The 21,508-nt window shown below is 35.4% G+C and overlaps 1 protein-coding gene across 1 annotated transcript; it reads right to left on the reverse strand.

Annotated features, from left to right (window-relative positions):
- Positions 1–6,638: 6,638 nt before the first annotated feature.
- LOC113282690 (adenylate kinase 5, chloroplastic-like) lies at positions 6,639–13,864 on the reverse strand. The gene is made up of 21 exons (XM_026531734.1): positions 13,574–13,864; positions 13,390–13,488; positions 13,174–13,302; positions 12,941–13,075; positions 12,606–12,752; positions 12,056–12,130; positions 11,859–11,952; positions 10,899–10,945; positions 10,623–10,751; positions 10,458–10,493; positions 10,300–10,380; positions 10,053–10,191; positions 8,469–8,548; positions 8,297–8,362; positions 8,074–8,103; positions 7,866–7,975; positions 7,462–7,599; positions 7,318–7,347; positions 7,162–7,229; positions 6,980–7,069; positions 6,639–6,903 (listed from the first exon to the last, which is right to left on the reverse strand). Exons 1-19 carry the CDS (start codon positions 13,775–13,777, stop codon positions 7,199–7,201), a joined length of 1,800 nt encoding a protein of 599 aa, XP_026387519.1. The 5' UTR covers positions 13,778–13,864; the 3' UTR covers positions 6,639–6,903; positions 6,980–7,069; positions 7,162–7,198.
- Positions 13,865–21,508: the final 7,644 nt, after the last annotated feature.

Consider the following 21,508-nt stretch of genomic DNA (forward strand, 5'->3'; position numbering starts at 1 on the left):
TTATTATTCAACCTCCCTATCAAAAATATCACCACCACTGTTAATCAACCCCATAAAATCGAATTGAAATACAAAAAATAACAAATCGAACCTAAAATAACAACAAATTATATCCATTCACATCCACTGCTAGCCTGTGCATTTACATCTCAGTCACCACCATATCTCCAATCCTTTCTTCTGCAAATTCCATCAATAAGCTCCAATTAGTTTAGCTCAAAATTTAATATCACCACCACTAATTTCCAATAAATAGTACTAGTGTAACAAATTCAATTTCGTTCACAGAGATACAACAAATTATATAGAATCAGAAGTAAACTACACAAAATTGAGCAATTCAGTCAAAGTATATGAAGCTTGTAACAAATATATGGGTAATAGAGATGATGATTCGCTGATTTCGAATCTGAAAACCGATTTTTAATTGATATTTAAGATAAAGAGATCGATTGATTTCAATTAACGAAACCTAGAAAAAAGAAATTGTATATGTTTTTAAGATTTTCATCTTAAACATCAAGATAAAGATTAGACTATAACAGATCTGAACTCTGATCATGAGTTCATAAAGAAAAATCAGTTGAAATTCATAATTTCAAGGTAACTTCAATTAAAATTAAAAGATGATGATATATGAAACTTACCTGCAGGTCGATTTGATTCTGTTGATGAATCTTCAGATGTAGTTGATCTTCTTTCATATCAAACAAATCTTCTTCGTCTTCCATATGATCTGTCTCTCGATCAGATGCAATTGATCTATGAAATTACAGAGGTATAGAAGGAGCGGATGGAAATCTGTATACATAATTGATTCTTTCTAATCACAGATCGAGTTGCTTGCTAATCAATGTGAAATCAAAACAGAAGAATTAGATCTTATACAATCGAATGGATAAAACCCTAGAAAATGAATCTATGAGAGCAGCTCTGGTTTTAGACGGAGAGAGAAAATGAAATAGAAAATGAAAATATCTTCTGATATTCCTCTTGTATAAATACTAAAGGGTAGTGTTGTCATTATTAAAATTCGTAATAATTAATTATGGGTCAGATCTGAAGCAAATTTGATATTTTGGGCCTAGTGATATAATTTTCTAAAAGTATATAGTTGACAATGTATGATCCATTTTGTGGGGATTGTATATATTGAACCCATATAGTAAGGGGGTTATAGTATTTTTCACAAAAAAAAAACTGGTTTGGCATACCAGGTGGCATGGCAAACCAATTGCGTCAGTATGGGAAAACCACTGAACAATAGACTTTCTAGCGAGCGATATTTCATAAAAACACCAGCAATAATGACTTCACCGCCAGCGTTATTGATTCTAGCGCCAACGGCTAGTTCTCTATCGCTATAAATCTGTAACTTCCAAACTCAAAACTTACACCAAATTTTTTATACAAAAAATTCTCTTTTTGTCAATCTATTCTCTATTTCTCAATATAATTTATTTGTTCTATTTTCTCCAAATGTCACAATTAACCCAACTTGATTCGGTAATGCAACTTGATTTTTTTGGAGTAGTGCTTGAAGGTGCCGTTAAGAAGATATGTGATAGTTATAAAGAAATAGGTAAGAAGCAGAGAAGTCTTCAAGTTTTGGATATTAACCAAGTCAAAAACGCAGCTAAGAAAAGGCAAAGAAAAGGTCAAGGCAAGGAAAATCAAAGAAAAACAAATTTGAAGCCAAAAAAGAAGATAAACAAAGGAGACTTTGTTCATGAGCGCATTGATTCGAAGTTTTGTGAAATGAAGAAGATAAACAAGATGAAGAACATTGTCCCAAATTTTTATTTTTAAAGTCTAGTTATTTTTATTTTTCAAATTATTATTGTCTAGTTTTATGTCTTGTAAAATGACTATTAATGATTAATTCGAAGTTTGAATTCGGAAATTTGACGCGTATTGTTGAAATTTAAGCTTGATACTATTCTTAATCCAATCTTAAATTTTAATTAGAGATACATTTAAACAAATATTAAAACTTAGGACTTAGACTAAGTGGACAATTAAGAAATTAAAACATAAATAGTGGATAATATTTGCGCAAGTATCTTAAAATCTCGAAACAACTTCCAAATTCGAAGTCTTTTTCGTAGATGCGGCGATATTCCGCACGACATCGTTGTTGAAGTTCCATCATGCTTTCACCACTCCTCATGTTTCGACCTTCTTGTCGAAGTAAAACAACATACCTAGTAACTTTCTGATTGATTGTTGAGAAGCGCTGACTCAACTCTGTAACATCACGATTGTTGGGGTTCATTGTTTGTTCTTGAAATTTCTCAAAAATACGTTGCCAAAATGTTTGGGGATGTAATGCATCTCCGAATAAAGTCTCAGTAAAAGAAATATAATTCCTGCAAATACATTCATCTTCGGCAGTAGTGAATTTTGGTTTTTTCCTGCTAAATTTCCTTCTTCTAATTTCACTTTGCACATTGGCACAATTAACAACTCTTTGATTTTCGGCAGCATGTTTGTTTGCTACGAACTCAGCCATGTTCACATTATCAGCCATGCTCTCTGAGGAATTGGAAGAGTGATGAAAACATTTGGAGATTGAGAAATTATAGAGAGATTTAGAAATTCTGGTGTGAGTTGAAATGAGATTGAAATTAGGTATTTATAGAGGGGAAAAATGGTAGTCGTTGGATGAGGAATTTATGGGAGATGATCAAGTCAGCGAGCACTCCAATGACTAGCGCTGGAATGACCAGCGAGCGATATTATGATCATATAGCGATCGAAACTCTATCGCTCGCTGGAAACTCCATCGTGTATGCCTTATATTATTTCTAACATATAGGCATACGTGTTTGGCAGTTTGGCATACCCGTAATGGGTGCATATATGCCAAATATCATATTTTGGCATGTTCATAGGAATAGGCATGAACCAAGTTTCTTTTTATTTCTGAATTAATATTTCGAGTTAACAAACCGTCCTTTGGTATAATCGTTTGAAGGTTGAGGTTAAAGATGAAGAAGATGTCACTCGATGAAAGATACTTGGGTATACCCTTATTTCTTAACAGGACTACATCTTTCTCGTCGCTTGTAGAAGGCATGAAAACAAGATTACTAAGATGGAATGGTAAATTCTTAAACCAATCAGGGAGGTCGGTTATGGTAAAGCATGTCTTAAATGATATGCCATCGCACCTAATGGGAGTGTTTCGTATTCCAATGGCAACCATTAAAGAAATGGACAGAGTACAAAGAAGATTTTGGTGGAATAAGAAGAATGAAATAAGGGTTTACTTGACCTCTTGGGACAAGGTGAACATGCAAAAAGAAATTTGTGGAATGGGTTTTAGGGACTTAGAGTGTTTTAATAGAGCACTTCTGGCTAAGTCAGTTTGGAGATTATGTCACAACACTCAGCAACTATGGGCCAAAGCATTGAAAGCTAGGAATTTTTCAGATACATCAGTTCTACACTCAACAAAAAAGAAGAATTCGACTTGGGCACGGCAGAGCATTCAAGGTGAAGTTACATTTGTTCAAAAATATAGTTTCTGGATTCTTGGTGATGGGAAGAAGATAGTTACATGGAAGGACAACTGGATCATGGGGAAAAATGAACCACCAGTAACCATTGCAGTCTTTGAAATGGCAGTGAATTGTAGCACAGTCAGTGACTTGATTAATCAGGACACAAGAACATGGAAAATCACAGTAATACAACAATTGGTTTCTCCAGAGGATGCTTGCAAAATCCTAAGTATGGGGATCCCAGCTAACTCCAAGGACAAGTTGATATGGACACTGACTAGAAATGGTCAGTTCACTGTCAAATCCGCCTACAGAAATCTCTTAGAAATAAAAACCAATAGAGCAGATGTGTATGATGCTAACATGGCAGCACTATGGAGGAAGCTTTGGAATTTGGAAACTTTTCCAAGAATAAAAACTTCCCTATGGAAATGCATGAATGACTTAGTCCCCTCAAGTGGACGTTTAGGCAGAGTTACACAATTTTCAGGAGACTACTGCAGTATATGTCACCAAGAAGTGGAAACTACTAAGCACATATTATGGGATTGTCCATTTGCTCGTGCTATATGGACCTCGATTCCTGAAGCCAGAAGAAGTATGGAGAATGCTGATACAAGCATTGACAAGTGGGTTACAAGTTGGTTCACAAATGATTTCACATTGCTGGACAGAGATTGGGTAGTTAAGATGGCAAACACAAGCTGGGAAATATGGAAAGAGCGCTGCAGAAGCGTTTTTGATGGGAAAAAACCAAACCCAGATGAAGTTGTTCGTAGTATTCAATATCTGAACAACATGACAGGATCTTGCATGAAGATAACAGCCAGAAACGACAGAAACATCAGCTTAAGAAACATTTCACAGGATAAATGGACACCTCCAGATGCACTAACCTATTCAATATGTTGTGATGCTGCTTTTAAATCTGTTTTATCTATAAATCACACAGGAATTGGACTAATACTTCGCAACTTTGCAGGTGAATTTGAACGGGGCACTGCATCCATGAATGTGGACACATAGATGCAGAACAAGCAGAGATCGTGGGGATGATGCAGACTATATTACGGGCAGAGGATCTCAACTTACAACAAGTATGTTTTGAACTTGATGCTCGCAATGTAGTGGCAGCAGTTAATGGAGCGTACCACAAGGTCAGATGAAATCGCAAGCTATGGTTCTTGATATCATTAGTTCTCTTAGCAGGCATCCATTATGGACTTGCAAAGCTATTCTTAGGAAATGTAATAATCCAGCCGATAAGTTAGCTAAACATTCTCGCAATTTTCAAATTAGCAATAGTTGGATGCAATATCCACGAAACTTTATTGTGAAAGCATTATATGCTGACATGAATGATGTAACCAATTAAACAATCTAATAAATTTTTCTCTTAGTATAAAAAAAAAAAGATTCACTCTCTTAGTTGCAGGCTTACAGCTAGGACGAAAATTATAAATTTAACTTAATTTTGTCCATTTGGATTAGACTTAAAATCTGAATCTAATTCGGTCCAAATAAATTGTCATATCGCTTATTTTTACATTTTTTAGATGTCTAATAGAGTCTGGCTCCACTCGGCTCATAAATCTGACTCGATGATATCTGAGTTGGGTATATTTTTGTACTCGACTTGTCGAGCAGTAGCTGATATAAGTCATATTAAGACAAGTCAGTTGTCAGGGAAAAATAAAAATATGTTCCATAACACTAAGACTCTACTACATATGTGCGATATCAACATTAAGGGGAGCTGTACGCTTATTTTTCATCTAAGGATGAAAAGTTACTTCCTAGTAAAAATTCATTGGACACCCTATTTAACGGTGCAGCATCCATTTTTGTATTCAACGTCCAATTACGCACTTCCATTGTAGGAAATCAATACTGTTCACCCCTCCAAAACCAAGTCAAACAACAATAGTGAAAGGGAAACTAAACAAAACCCAAATACTAATAAAAATGGGGTAAGCAAGAAACTTAGTAGGAGTATTATCTAATCTTTATTTCTGTCTGTAGTGAACAACGTGCACAGTGCATACTTTGGAACATTAAATCATCCAACCTGGTACTAGTAATACTCCTTATTGCATGGAGCTGTTGTCTGGAGTATAATAAACCAAGTCAACTCCTTCATGCTAACGACAAAGTATATCTATCTAATGTTAACAGCAATTTGCTAATTGTTTGCACATCTGATATATTTTAAAATCAAATTGTCACTTGGGTCATAGATATTAGCAATGCTCAGCGGTGCAAACTGCAAATGCAAGGATAAATTGTTCATTTGTGCCTGCAAAACATTTAATCAAAGGATAAGCTGGGAACACTAAGTCAAGCTTCTCCTTTTCTAATACTTGTTTCATTTAATGTTATCCTTTAAAAAAATCACCCGGAACCAAATTTTGGTGCGGTTAGTGCCGCTTGGGCTTTATGGAACGTATGTAACAGTAGGATATTTTTTTATTTATGAAAATTACAATGTCGAGTGAATTTGTGTAGGTTAAGAAGAGGGAGATCAATGATTTTTGTATGAGTTTCTCCTGCAGGACTAAAAGTTAGTAGATCTCAAGTTTCCTAACTCCGTTTAAGATCGGGACTCCTTTGTGAAGTAAGCTTCTTTAGTTGGATATGATCTGTTGAGAACGTTAGAATTACTTCATCTTACAATTTCGACACTATTTTTTCCCCAAGTGAATACTAAAATGTTACTAATAGTTGGGAAAAGAAATGAAAGAAAAAGACTTCAACTGGTTAATAGACTTCAATCGGTATAATCAATTCCCTCTTTCATTGCAAGGTGCAAAGTGCAAACACTTGGCCTTAAAGTCAATATCGCAAATTTGCACACAACATGAGCATTTGCATCGGCCATACGTTAATTGCTAAATTTAATTATTTTCCTCAAATTCAGAAAACCCATCACTTTAATTGTTAACGAACCTAATCCTTACTTAAATGCTTATGAATTTGGTTTTGCATTGTTTCTATCGAGGACTAAAATCCATCTCTGAGAGGGACACCAAACCAATAATTGATTGGTAGAGACTAGAGAGACCCATTGATGTTAAGTAACTTATTTGACTAGACTAAAAAAATTATCCAACTAGACCACGGACATCAATTGGGTGAGACACCGCCTACACTTCTATGGGAGAGGAAGCAGTGGGGAATTTCCACCACTAGTGCCACAGGGTGAGGGAAAATAACTTAAACAAAATGTGAGGTAAACTTGAACAAAATATCTCACAGATCCTGCTCTGCACTGAGTGCCACAGCCCTTAGAATTGAGTGTTTATCAGGATAATTATCTATGATGTAAGTTATCAAACATATATGAGACAGAAAGCAAAAATGATTTATGTGCAACGCCTAAGAGGAGAGCTGAGATTTTCTGCAGTTAAACCAGATAAGCATTCAGTTCAACTTTCACTTCATACAATAAAGGATAAAGATGTTCATTCACATACCTTTCTTATACGGAAGAAAAAAAACGGAAAATTTCACTGGATGTGTCTTTCACATTCCAACTTGTTAAGAATGCAGGTTTATCAAGCCTCCTGAAGAAAGAAATAGAAGAAATGAAATAAAACATGAAAAGTGTGTTTCGAACACAGAAATGTTCTATGAGTGTGAGTTGTAGCATGCCAACCTCCACGCTAGGCCTGGAATCGTGTGTACAGTTTCGATTACACTCCAAGGACGCTGCTCAAGAAACCCCTATAACAGATACAACATCAACTATTTGTGTAAGGAAGAGATTTTGGTCTGTTCTACTTTTGTTTAGGGATATGAAAGAATTAATTACCAAATTCCTGTGGATTCCTTTTCTCGGTTTCTGCATGTGTCGAACCAAGAAAAGAGTTTTTCAGGATTAACTTAATTCAAGGTTAAAAAGTGTTGAAAACTAGTTGAAGATAAAGCGAGCTCGAAGTGTATTGTCATGGATTACCTAGGCTTTCCTTCAAATGCATCATTAATTTCATCAACCCCTGGTTTATTCAAGAATGTCGCCAGGATAAAGTACTTCTCTTTACCAGGGGATTCATCCACCCTCTTGTAGACTTCGTAGCGGTATGGGTAAGCCATCCTGGAAACACGAGGTGCACAATAGTCATTGACCCCATTCCATGATACATTTTACCACAGCAGTATTCAAGCTCCCATTGACATAATAATTTCTTGAAGAGATTAAAATTGATCTATCTATGACTAAGGTATATCAAACCAATAAAGTTGGAACCCGCAAATCTGTAAACTCAAATACTTATTCAAATTCCCTTCATATTGTTTTGCACACATAAATCTTCAAAAGGTTTCAGTAAACAAAATCCAGGGTATATTTTCAATTCTCACCTCAGAGCACCCATGATTGGATACTGTGTCCCGGCATAAAAAAGGAGCCGAAAGGCATAGCAATTTTCAAAAGACGCTGCATACTCCAGTCTTTTATCCCTTCCCATTGTCTTCAATAAAAACAATGACAGAGTTAGGAAACATAAGCACTGGACTGCTGCTAGCATGTCCACTTGTTGTTGGTGAAAACATTGAAGGGTGCACTTACTTGCATAATGCCACTTGAAGCTGGTAAATCCTGCATTTAAAGAAAATAGATAATATAAATACAAATCACGTTATCATTGTGAAGATCATACGAACCTTCTCCATATAAAAGATAGAAGAATAGTGAGCATAATAATAATTGGAAATTTCATAGCAAAGAAGAGTGAGAAACTCCACGCAAATAAGCAATTGATTGGACCATATTAGGACATCTGAGATACAACCTTGAGCCGAGGGTTGACAATAATGACAGGACGGCTCCCGGCAGCATCAGTCATAGCCCTCAAATCCTGTGCATAAAATATTTATGGATAGTTAAAAGGGAACCTGATATTGAGAACATACCAACAATATATCCAGTATACTGTACACAGTAGAGAACTGAAAGACTCTCACATCAATTATACAATTTCCGACAGCATTTTGGGGAGCCACAAGAATAAATATGTCATCCTGCTCAGTAACCTCTTTGCCACCTACAATTGGAAGGAGAACTCAAAAACTTAGTAAAATAGCTGATAAAGGCATTAACATTTAATAATTAGTTTAGCTTTGAAGTTTAATCATTTATGGTATGGGTAACAACGATCACCACAACCCTATGAAAGTCTTCCATATATGGATATACAGATGATTAAATGCTTCATGCAAAAGTGTAATTGTGCATTGAAAATATTGACATCTGCATTTTTTTTATATTGGTATTCAGTGTGACATAGGATAGAACAAGTATTGCTCCATCTAAACCTGCATTTTGTGCGTCTCCAATTCGTAAATCATCACCTTTGGCGTTGTTCGGACCGCTGACTAATAAATTTGCCCAAAAATAGATTGCTGATTTATAACTAACATCATCCTGGTACACCGTGATAGACAGTCCTATCTATTTAATAATTAATAAGTGCAATTGGAATGTCTTAGAATCATTAGTTTGACATAGTTCTTTGCAGTTGACTGATTGTACGTACTAGGACAAGACCATACTCTAATTTGTTTCCTATGAGTACCTTAACGAAAATTCAAATAAAGACAACGGTCAACATCACTAGGTTTACAAGTCTACACATGAATTAAAGGGACACAGACAGCATCTGGTATCTCGAATTGCAAATTTTAAGCATTTTTGCTGCATTAGGGACGTGAGACATAGATATACCTTTCAACATTCAACCATTTGCTGAATTTGTGAAACCTAACAACGAAAATGCAAATTTATGGGAGATGGGCATCTTCACAGGAAGAAGTCAACTTTGGATACTTTTATCTACCTTACCCTTCAATAAATGGGGAACGTTTTACTGGAGAAATATCTTGTTTGCCTCAAACAGTTAGCTCATGCTTATTAATTTAGTTTTGAAACAGCAAACTCCAAGGGAGCAATTAACAAAATTAAGAAGAAAGCAACAAGAGGACAAAAGACCTAACCTCCCTGCAACATCGAAAAGACCCTTGAAACATCTGTAATTAGAACTTCCTAACCTATCGGGATCCGTAGATTTGTATAAGAATGTAAATGGCACAAAGCACCAAGTGTGGGAGTTCGAAACTGCACCCCGCATAGCCGATACATCAACACAAGCATTGCCTTCTCAATACATGTTAGAAAACCTCAAATGGATGTACACTAATAATGTTATAAACTTTCCCATCTATCATGAATGGACCATCAAACCTGAATTTTCTTGTTCAAAGCCATCACAACTATCATCTAGTCAAATCTGCAATTGTGATTTTTTCAAGATATGCGTATTATAGTTTTGCTTATGCTATTACCAATTCTTTCTCATTTTATCACTTTACTTAAAATTATAGACTCTGAAATTGTTCAAGGGAGAGAGACCACTATGGATGCGCTAAGGAACAATGTTTCTAGACAGGAAAAGGCAAACATTTGTATGCCAATAGTTGATCTGAAGGACCGACTTTTTCAAGTTAAAAGCAAAATATAATATCATACTGCAAGTTGAAACAGTCTCATACCTATCGAACCGATTGTGATGAAATTCCCCAGGGCACCATCCTCCCCCCAATCCATGTACTCCAAAATCTGACGTGTTCCGGCTAGCTGCAGTGGCATCCCAGCAAGCGCACCTACTCCCATAGATCCTTGAACACAGACCTAACAAGAAGATGGAAACGTATAATGCTCTTAACAATCATCCACTTGCTTTTTTTTAACTAAAGGAGGTCCAATTCCAGCTCATAACTCGGTAGGAAGATACTACACCTTCACACGCTTCCCATCATCAGCAAATGAAAGAGCAAGAACTCGAACGAGTTCCATTAAAGTACCAATTCGATAGACATCCTACAGGATGATATCATAGTTAATGTCGTCTTAGATCAGTCAAACTTTAGAACAAAGCAAACCAAGAAGTCCTCTACCATTTCGGGGTTTAGTTCTGGAATAGTGATCGCCACCTATCAATTTCAAAATTTCACGTCAAATAAGAGAGGCCATAGCAGAATCATTTATACGTTAGACAAATGGATTACGTGAAACATGAACAAAAGTAAGAAAAAAATGAAAAGGTAGAGAGATTATTTGACCTTCAAACGAGTTTTTCCATCAACTATAGCCCTTTGAGTAGCTTGCAGAACATCATCATAGAAATATTCCCTTATTTCTCTAGAATGAGGGATATTATTTAACCGGGTAGGAATACCTCTCCAGTTATCCTGGCAAAATCTTTTCCAGGATAAGAAATTCATGACGCTATAATACGTTAATTCTTACAGTTTCCTTTATCTATCAGCTCTTACTCCTCTGTAAGTGGAAAGACTTGGAAAATATTGGAATCAACATCATGTTAACAGTAAGCATACCTGTTTTGTGGACGACGCCTTTATCTGAACGTCGCTTACTGCTTTTCCTAGTCACGAGAAAGAAAGTTGAGAAATGTTTAATTAATCACAGGTTAGAAATTGATTAACAATTGGTAGTCCAAAATCCAAATCAACATGAAAAATAAAGAGTTAGGGGGTGTTACTGTTATGGAGTAAAGGGTTAAACCGGAGAAGTAAGAATATAATCAAGAAAATGGTAACTGTATCACCCAAAGGATGCCATATGTTCGTTGTAATGGGATATCTAAAATTCAGAATAATAGAAATGTCAAATGTAAACATAGATTGTGAACGTGCAGTATACAATTACAATGAACACACCACAAACACAGATTACCAAAAGTTTTAAATGAGAAATACATTCTGAACTAGTTACAAAGATGTCCGGTAATAATGACGACCGCTGGCCGATCTGGCAATCAGTAGCATTGCATTTGTTAGATAGAGTGAGATTATGACTATATTTTGGGTTGGTAGCTCCAATTACTTGGTTCTGAGTACCACTCTCAGGCCCGATGACTGGATCTTGGATGAAAAACCTTATATACCATTTGTAGAAATAATATGTGTTGATGATTTTGATCAATGTTGGTATTTATTGATACTGGTATATTTTCACATTATAGATCTTCACTCTTCATATTTCTATTAAAACAATATTTTCAACTTGGGCAACACCTCTATGCTTCAAATAGATCCAGAAAGGGAATAAACTATAAACATGCACTCATTTCAGGATTTTAGGTTTTCTCGTGTCCGTACTATGCTCTTAGATTCTCCCAGATAATAATAAAGAGAATGATAATATAATAAAGTATGACAAGGAAGAAAACTCCAAACTCAACTCCAGCTTCACAAGATCATTAGTTGTTGCGGACTCGGTTTTATCCTTGACACACATTTATACCGGAGATGATCTCTAAATGTTTAAGAACTTACCTGCGGCTATCATCTTTAACTTGTCCTTCTTGACTTGTGAAAGCAAAGAGTCTATTTCCTGAAAAACTACTCCTTTCTGACGATTTCCATCAATCTGTACTTATACCAAGGTATCATAGTAAATTAGGATCATTTTGCAGCTTGACTCAGAGAGGTATAAGAGGAAAGCAACCTGATACAGCAAAATACAGCTATACCTTATTCAGTATGTCCGAGTATGTTGAAGTGATAGATTCAGCATTTCGCTTGTATGTTTCTACGCGTGCTTTAACCTAGAAGACACAAGGATAAATATACATAAACCATATGGTACTCTCCACAAATCATGACAAAGTCAAATTGACCAAGCTGTAACATAAGATATGACTTTACCCAGTTATTTCATTAGAATTAAGGAACACAGTGGTTCCACATTTTGGATAGACAGCAACCATTTCACATTATGTTTAGACCTAGACTATTTGCAACAAAAAAAAAAACTAATAGCAGTAACCTGCCATAAACTGAAGAATTTAAGAACATTAACTGTTTTCCTTCTAGCAAAGAATTATATTTAGCAAGGAAGAAGAAAGAAATAATTAACGGTATGTCATGTGCAAACATAAGGGCTGATCCCCTTCTAATTACGGTGTACCAACATATCCACCATCAATTAAATGCCATGAACATGTCTTGTAAGCGCAAATTTGGAGTAAACAATTTAAATGAACATAAATGATACGACTTGGAAATTCGGGAAACTCAGACCTTTTCATGAGTGTCATCGGCACGAGTGATAATCCTGGCCTTAATTTCATCTGTTTCCGGAGGGAAGTTTTTTATGTGGTAAATTTTCCCAGTCACTGGATCCAACCGTCTCCCAACGCATCTGTCGATTAGAATTTCATCAGGAACCTGAATATTAACAGATACAATTGCTGTAAATTTCCTAGTATCAAGGATAACGTAGCTAATTGACTCATATTATGACATCCATATCAATCAGAAGCTACAGGTCCATTACAAACACTTAGCGAAAACATTCCTCCGCAAACCAAAACACACTAAACAACAACCACATATGAGAGAGTTAAGTGCATTACATCTAAGACGACGTATATGTCTGGTCTAATCAAGAGCTTTTCAAGACTTTGAGCTTGCTCAGCACTTCGTGGGTATCCATCAAGAAGCCATCCTCTCGTCTTTGCATCTTCTCTGGATAATCTTGATGTCACCATCTACAAAGAAAAAGAACATAGCATATTCATTCAAATTAGCTCTCTTGAAGTAGACGGCGATACACATCAAATTCAACACAAAACACATTTAATAATACCGCTGTGACGATTTCATCAGGAACCAAACATCCATTGTCCATGTATTCTTTAGCTTTATTTCCAATTTCAGTCCCGGATGATACTTCAGCTCTAAGTAAATCTCCAGTTGATATGTGCACCAATCCATACTTCACAAAATCAACCAAAACAACAGTAAACAGAACAAGAATCTACGAATTAATCGCGAAATTAGAAAAATCAAAATCAAAATTCACCTTCTGAACGATCAATTCACACTGAGTTCCTTTCCCTGATGCTGGTGCTCCAGATATCATCACCTTCAACGGCTCAGACAAACATTTTACTCCAAATCCCTGCCAGACGAAGAAAATAGAATCAGTACTACAATCGAATGAACTTGTTGGCAAAAAAATTCAAAGGAAAAGGGGAATTTAGTACCTTAGATTTAGGGTTTATTATCTTTGCGCGAAGATGCAAGGAGATGTTTGCCGATGATTGAGATATTGAAGAAGAACGGGTGGAAGAAGAAATTGAAGAAAATGAAGAAAGACGGAGACATGCAGTAACAGGAGGAAATGAAAAGGCGCCATTACTGTTGTTGTTGTAGCAGTGAACTGAAATCGCTGAGTTTAGCGCCACCATTTTTTGGTGTCATATATTTCTCTGAGTAAATAATTTTTTGAAAAATGAGTTCTAGAGATTGGGGAGATGGAACAACAGTAGCGGGGGAGAGAGTGTGGCTGATATTAACCAACAAACGGCTACCACGTAAATACACTGGTAGAGTGTGGTAAGTTACTAGACGATGATACAGCCCAGCATTTTTCAATGAGTGGGCCTGCTATGCATTTGTTAGAACTCAGAGAAACCTATATTTTGAGGCGGACCAAAATGGTTATCGGCAGAACCTCTGAATTTTCAGCCGAATCTAGACAAAACATAGGTTCGGTTGATAACTTGAGTATGCCTTAAAAAAATTGGTCTTTCTCGAAACATGTTTCAATTTAGAGCATCCACAATTTTAGCAAGGTTTTTTTTTTTTTTTTTGGCGGAAAACTAATTTGATAATGTATACTCATTTGTTAATTCTCAACAGTATATATTCTAAAAATGATTTAAATGGAGAATCCACAATTTTAGCAAGGTTTTTTTTTTTCTTTTTTGGCGAAAAACTAATTTGATAATATATACCCATTTATTAATTCTCAACAATATGTTTTAAAAATGATTTAAATGTCTAGTAAAGAGTTATGAGGATCGGGCGATTAATTTATTCAAATCGATTCTCAAAATCTCTCGTTTTTGTTATTTTCATGCTTTGATTTATTGGATGTTGCTTTTCTTCCTTCTTCCATATGATTGATACTTTGATCAAAATGAGTACTAGCATTTGGGCTTCCAACTCAAAACCAATTGGCAATGAGTGAAGTGGTCCTAATGCTTATATTGAGCAGTCATGCTTAGGAAGTAATCTATGTGGGACTATTTATCTCCAACAATTAGTCCTTAGATGATGGGATTATCTTATATTCTCTGATTACTTTCTATCTAAATACATTCTCTCTTTTATTTTTATTTTTATTCTTTTTAAAGGTATTTATACAAACCTGATTTGTTTTTCTATTCAAAGTTGGTTTATATACTTTCTTATGGAATTGTCATTCTTTTGCAGATCTCCGGACAATACAAACAATGGGTATCCAATGATGGAATTCAGAATGTATTACGCTTCTGAAGATAGAACAATGGTGTTAAAGGAAGTGGTGTGAACCATCTTCCTAGTTATGATGGTCCATATACTAGAGATCAAAAGTAGATATTCTCCTTGTCAAAGCCAATTTTTACCTAACCATTATACATCATCATCAGAGAATCCAGGATGGATGTGATCATTCTCAAACAATTCAAGGCAGATGCAGTCATGATTTCAAAATTCAAAATTTTTACCTCCTAAACTACTGCAATTAGCTAGTCGTGAAAGCAGCCACATATTCAGTTACATGCATATTTCAGTTTTTACCAATCTCTCCGAAAATAATACATTTTCCTATCAAGAACCAATCAAAGATATTTCCCTTGATTCATGGATTGATAATACTAGGTCTAAAGAAAGTCTGCGGTGGTTATATATAGACACAGACTCCAGTAAAAAAACCATATTAACCTTTATATCCATAGCTTTAAAATTTTTTGATTAAACAAACAGAGAAACCTTAGTTTGTGTTCAAGTTCAGATAAGTATATCGTGTCTTCATCTTCAGAGAATCGTATCAATTATCTCTCAAGACAGTTGAGAAACACAACACTTGAAATACCAGCTAATCATAGAAGATTGTGGGTACTTTTCAAATTATCAATGAAGCAGCGGGTGAATGGTCTTATGGAATGCTAGGAAAGCTAATGGCAAAAGGGAAAATAGAGATGAAGATTATCAAGGAAGATATCAACTGATTATGGAGAGATATAAAATTAAAGAAATTCATTTTATGGGCCATAACCTTATGTCAGTTAAGCTGAGCAACGAAGAAGAACAAAATGAAGTCATCAAAAATGAACCATAGGTTGTTGGCTGTGCTCTCTCTGGTATCCAAAAGTACACCTCGAATATTCCATTGAAAGATTATGTGTTTACTCATCAAGAATTCACAGTACAATTCAAGTATTTACGTCTTGAGTACATGAATATTACTCTGAGATGATTAAAACGTCTATGGAATTATAACAAATTGCATTGGATTAAAGCATTTATATTGAAACTAATATATTATTCAATTAAAATTAAATTATAAAACATGTTAATTAACATCCTGATTCTACATTGGAGCAGCATCTAGGACGCAGAAGGGGTTGAATCTGTGAAGCTCTTTAAGGATGTTGAAACAAGTTTCGTAGATGAAAGGTTTGTTGTTAGATAATTACCATATCACTAGAGTTATTTGTATCGCTTCATCACTAGTTCATCGTTTAATCTATGATGATTAGTGTATATTACCCGGCCTAGGAATTGAGTGACTTCATGATTACTTGTTTGAAAGTGACTCGACAATCCTTGAGCATCATATATTTTCGAGTTCCCTGTTTCTTTTGCAAACATTACAAAAATATTATGCCAAAACCAAGATACAAGACAGCTTGATCATTGTGGATATTTTCTCTTGTTTGAAAAATATAAGCTCTACAAATAGTTAAATCCTCTTCTTTAGTATACTTAGGACCATGATCTCTGGGAGGCAGTTTTCATACTTATAGTGAAATTCGCAAGAAAATTAATTTAATTTATAAGAAATTTTGTGTGAAGAAGGTGTGATTTTAGAGTTGAAAATTGTTAAATTTATAGGTAATGACTTAATAGTCGTCGGATGATAGTCGTTATCGACTCATAAAAGGTCGGTCGTCTCATCCATAGACGGTCCTCGGACAAGGGAAGACCGATCGGCAGAAGATGAATCGATCATCTCAAGTTGAATCGACCGTCTCAATTTGAGACGGTATGGGATTCCGCTAAGATTTAAGCCTTTGATCATGTAACTTGATTATTTGCATGTTGCACCGTAGGGTGGGGATGGGAAAATTAACTCGTTTTCCCACCACATAGGAGTTGCTCTAATGAGTACTTATGTCAAACATAAAACTGTTTTTTGCAAATTATATAAAAAACAAACACAATTCACTACTCTAAAACTTGGGAGTAATATAATATTATAAGAAAATAAGTAAATACTTTAAGCGCATAACAGTTAAATGAACCAGCAAGATCGAGAATAATCCAAAGATAATAATATGCTTTGGGATGATTAAAACGTTTATGGAAGAATTGTTTATACATGTTTAAAGAGGAAGTGCAAATAATTGTGAACTCGTTAATGACAACTAAAAATGCGGGGTACCAATTGCACCACGAACTTTTTCGTTCGGCAACATGTATGGACAAAACCTAATACAATTGCAAGCAAACTAACTTTATGATCCTTGAAAATATGTATATATAGAGAGAGAGTTTCTCTATCTCTTCTCAATTAGTAATATAGACTAAGGAGTCTGTGAACCCGATTGTTAAGAAGAGTACTTGGACGATCCCAAAAATCAATATCCAAGATCAATCTAGTCATATCCAAATAATCCAATCAGAATTATGTCAAGTAACACAACTTGTTAGTTATCTTTAGAAATACGAATTCTACAAGAAACAAGTCTCGTAATCGTTTATGATTGTATGGACGTATCTACTAAGATTGAATACGCACTACTTGCGTAAATCCAATTATAAAGATAAACAATATAATGCAGAAAAGGAAAAATACAAGACACTAGAAGTTTTATTAACGAGGAAACCGCAACTGCAGAAAAACCCCGGGACCTCGTCCAGATTTGAACACCAAATTGTATTAAGCCGCTATAAACACTAGCCTACTATCAGACTTCAGACTGGAATGTAGTTGAGACCGAATCCACCCACCAACCAATTCAGTTATAGTCACACTCCTTACGTCTCTTGAACCTTGCAAGGCCCTACGCAATTGATTCCTTAGCTGACGTCCTTTACAGCCTAAGAGTTGCTTCAACCTCGGTGAAAACTTTTGATATCAATCTGCCTCTAACAAATAAGCCTATATGATTTCCCTTGAGATCAAAATCAAGGCATGGAAATCTGTTTGCAATAAATAAAGCTAGCAAACCTCACAATCTGGAACACTTACACTCACTTAGATGAGAAGCCTGGATCTTTTACCACATCTCAAGAACAATCTTCAAGAAATCACTCAAGATCAATTTTCAATCTATCTTGAGGATTCATAAAGTCTGAGACGAAGAGAACTTCACGATTTCTATCTATCTTTCCTGAAAGAGATTACGAGAACCTTGATAACAGAAAAACAAGATCATACATGAACTATCAATGTAAAGATAGTCGGACATGGCTTCGCGAACCCCCAAAGCGAAGTCTTTTATTCGTAAACTTAATTATGTTTCTCACAGAAATCCTAGGTTCATAGAGGACGACTCTAGCTATAAACTAGGACACAAAGTGTTAGGATTTTAATTTCTCAGTTGAAAGAGCATCTTTATTTTTAGATTTACAAGACTGGGAGTTGCTCAGAATTCAAGCTAATATAGATTTTCATGACTGATGGAACTCAGACGATAACCGTATATGTATCATTTTAATAGTTGTTGATTTTATAGGCAGTTGTTCGAAGTAGGAGGACACCCAAGATACAATAGAGAAGACGAAACCTAAGGAACAGCTGAACTAGATTTTAGTTAGGCCATAATAATATTAAATTCGAAGCTAGCTAAGGATATGACCATTCACATAAATATTAGAAATTTAAACCAAGACGACGTTCAAGGAAAATTTTCACTATGTTACCATGCCCGCTAGCAAAGTGGTACCAAAGACATTGATCATCTCGTCATTTTTGCTCTTCTTAATCTGGATGTTATTTAAAGACAACAAAATTACCATTTTTTTATTTACCTTTACCCTGTAAGAGGTATGTTGTCTCATGTCATGTTTAGTTAGCACGGCCAAAACCTCAACACATTATTTGGTAACCTCCATAACATTTTAGTTTTTTTTTTGAAAGAAGGGTATATATTGAAAGAAAAGAAATATTTACAGTGAAAAAGCGGGGGTACAACAACCTCACCCAATATTTCGATTAGCAATATGTATGGACAAACTCCAATATACTTTCAAGAGAATCAACTAGACTCAATCTTAATAAAGTATATCAAAGAGTTATATCTCTCTTTCTAGATTCAATTCTTACTCAAGCAAATAGTAATCTGCGAGTCTAATTGAATACAAGAGAAATCACTTGAACGGTACCAAAGACCAATGTTCAAGTATCAATCAATTTCAATCAACAACCAAAGGTCGGATTTCCAATTGATTGATTCTAACGCACAACCTATGATATTTCAATTATATAACAAAATATAATGCGGAATAGAAATAACACAGACACCAGAATTTTGTTAACGAGGAAACCGCAAATGCAGAAAAACCCCGGGACCTAGTCCAGATTAAACACCACACTGTATTAAGCCGCTACAGATACTAGCCTACTACAAACTAACTTCGGTCTGGACTGTAGTTGGACCCCAATCAATCTCACACTGATTCAAGGTACAGTTGCGCTCCTTACCTCTTTGATCCCAGCAGGATACTACACACTTGATTTCCTTAGCTGATCTCACCCACAACTAAGAGTTGCTACGACCCAAAGTCGAAGACTTTAATAAACAAATCTGTATCACACAGAAAAGTCTACAAGAATAGATAAATTTGTCTCCCACAGAAATACCTACAAGTTTTGTTCCGTCTTTTGATAAATCAAGGTGAACAGGAACCAATTGATAAACCGAACTTATATTCCCGAAGAACAACCTAGTATTATCAATCACCTCACAATAATCTTAATCGACGCGGCGAAAGAAGATATTGTGGAATCACAAACGATGAGACAAAGATGTTTGTGACTACTTTTATATCTTTCCTATCGGAGATATTAATCTCAAGTTAATCGTTACGATTATACTTAAAACGATAGAATCAGCAAGATCATATCACACAATTAAGAGAAAGTAGTATCGGTCTGGCTTCACAATCCCAATGAAGTTTTTAAGTCGTTAACCTGGTTTTCAAGAAGAAACCTAAGGTTAAAGGAGAATCGGCTCTAGCTAATTCAACTAGTATCACACAGGAGATGTGGAGATTAGGTTTCCCAGTTGCTAGTATAGTCTTTCAAATCAGGGTTTGCAATCAATGTTAGCTTGGTAACAAAGGATTCAATATTCACGTTAGATGAAAACCTGATTAGATTTAAGCTAATATCTTTCAACCGTTGGATCGAAAACTTAGGTTTTTACACACAAATGAAAGGCACGATTTTAGGTTTGTGTAACCGTACCCAAACATGTACATTTGTTGGTTCAACAATAGTTAACCAAATGGTTAGCCATATGAGCACTTTCATATCAACCATATTCTTCTTCACCATAACTAGTTCAAATGACTCAAATGAACTAGTTAGAGAGTTTTTCAATTGCAAGGAAATCTTATGTAACTACACAAGACACAGTCGAAGAAAAAATGATTTGATTCACTCGAATCGGTTCATGAACTTTATAGCCACGGTTTGCATTTTGCATTCCTTAGTTAATATAAATAAGTTCACAAACAATCGTCTTTAGATATAACCTACTTAAGTTCGCAGACTTAGTTCGTGGACTTAAGTTCCCGGAAGGAGTTCTCAAACTCCAGCAGATTTTCTCGGGTCGAGAACTTCCGCCAGTTCGCGGACTGAGTTTGCGGACTGAGTTCACGGCCCTTGTTCCGGTTCTCTTGATCAACAAAGTTCGCAAACTTCGGTTCAAGGAAAACGGACTTATACATATATGTGTTGCCACACAATGCTTATATCCATCATTGGTTATATGATCTAAACTCTCATTTCAATCATTGAAACATTCTTAGAGGACGTTATTATAGAGTTGTTATTCACAAATTATTTTTCGTCAAAGTAAGAAATTTTCAAAGTGATTGAAACGTATCATGACTTTAGTCACTAGGTAAAGATGAACTTGGCCAAAGCAAAAGCTTACCATCACATATTTCGATAAATAGATAGGCGAGATAAACTCGGCTCGCAATAGCAAATGTGTATAATCTAAGTCTATACAGCAAAACGACTTTTGTTTCAAAATAGGAGATAAAGTAGATAGACTTTTGAGTGATAGATAAGTTCAAGTCTCCACATACCTTTTAGTCGATGAAGTTCCACCAGTTCTTTGAGTAGTACTTTGTCTTGTATGATGATCGCCATGGAGTCTTGAGCTCAACCACACTTTCTATCCTAGTCCGAGACTTAGCTATAGTAGACTAGAAATCAAGATTTATAGTTTTGATCACTAACATTGAAAAACATGCTTGAGATAGCAACGCATGCGAGTTTGACCGAGCAATGCTCTAACAATCTCCCCATTTGTCAATTTTAGTGACAAAACTATCAATACATATGGAATACAAAAATAAATGAATTAACTTTTGTAGATCCTATTCCACATGCCTAATCTTCAACATTACTCGAAATCTTCGTCACTTCCAAGTACTCCAATGATCCCAAAGGTTGTAAGTTCAGCATCATCGTTGTTGAAAATCCGTAGCTATAACAACGAGAAAACAAGAGTTCTCAATCATTGTTATACAGTGTCATAGTATTATTATATAGTATCAAAGTTCAATTGCATCACAACTTTGACAACAATACTATGGTGATATATATCACTCCCCCTTAGTCAATACTCCATCTCACATGGAAACCACTCCCCCTTACATAATGATCCGAAAACCATATGTATTTTTAG

This window comes from Papaver somniferum, chromosome 5 (assembly GCF_003573695.1).
Source record: "Papaver somniferum cultivar HN1 chromosome 5, ASM357369v1, whole genome shotgun sequence".
Classification (NCBI taxonomy): Eukaryota; Viridiplantae; Streptophyta; class Magnoliopsida; order Ranunculales; family Papaveraceae; genus Papaver; species Papaver somniferum.

Excerpts from the sequence above, each read along its gene's own strand:
- LOC113282690 (XM_026531734.1), bottom strand. The coding sequence starts at position 13,777 with ATGGTGGCGCTAAACTCAGCGATTTCAGTTCACTGCTACAACAACAAC. Across the intron at positions 13,489-13,573 it reads TAATAAACCCTAAATCTAAG|GGATTTGGAGTAAAATGTTT; the intron begins GTACTAAATTCC and ends TTCGTCTGGCAG. Across the intron at positions 12,131-12,605 it reads CCGATGACACTCATGAAAAG|GTTAAAGCACGCGTAGAAAC; the intron begins GTCTGAGTTTCC and ends TGTGTCTTCTAG.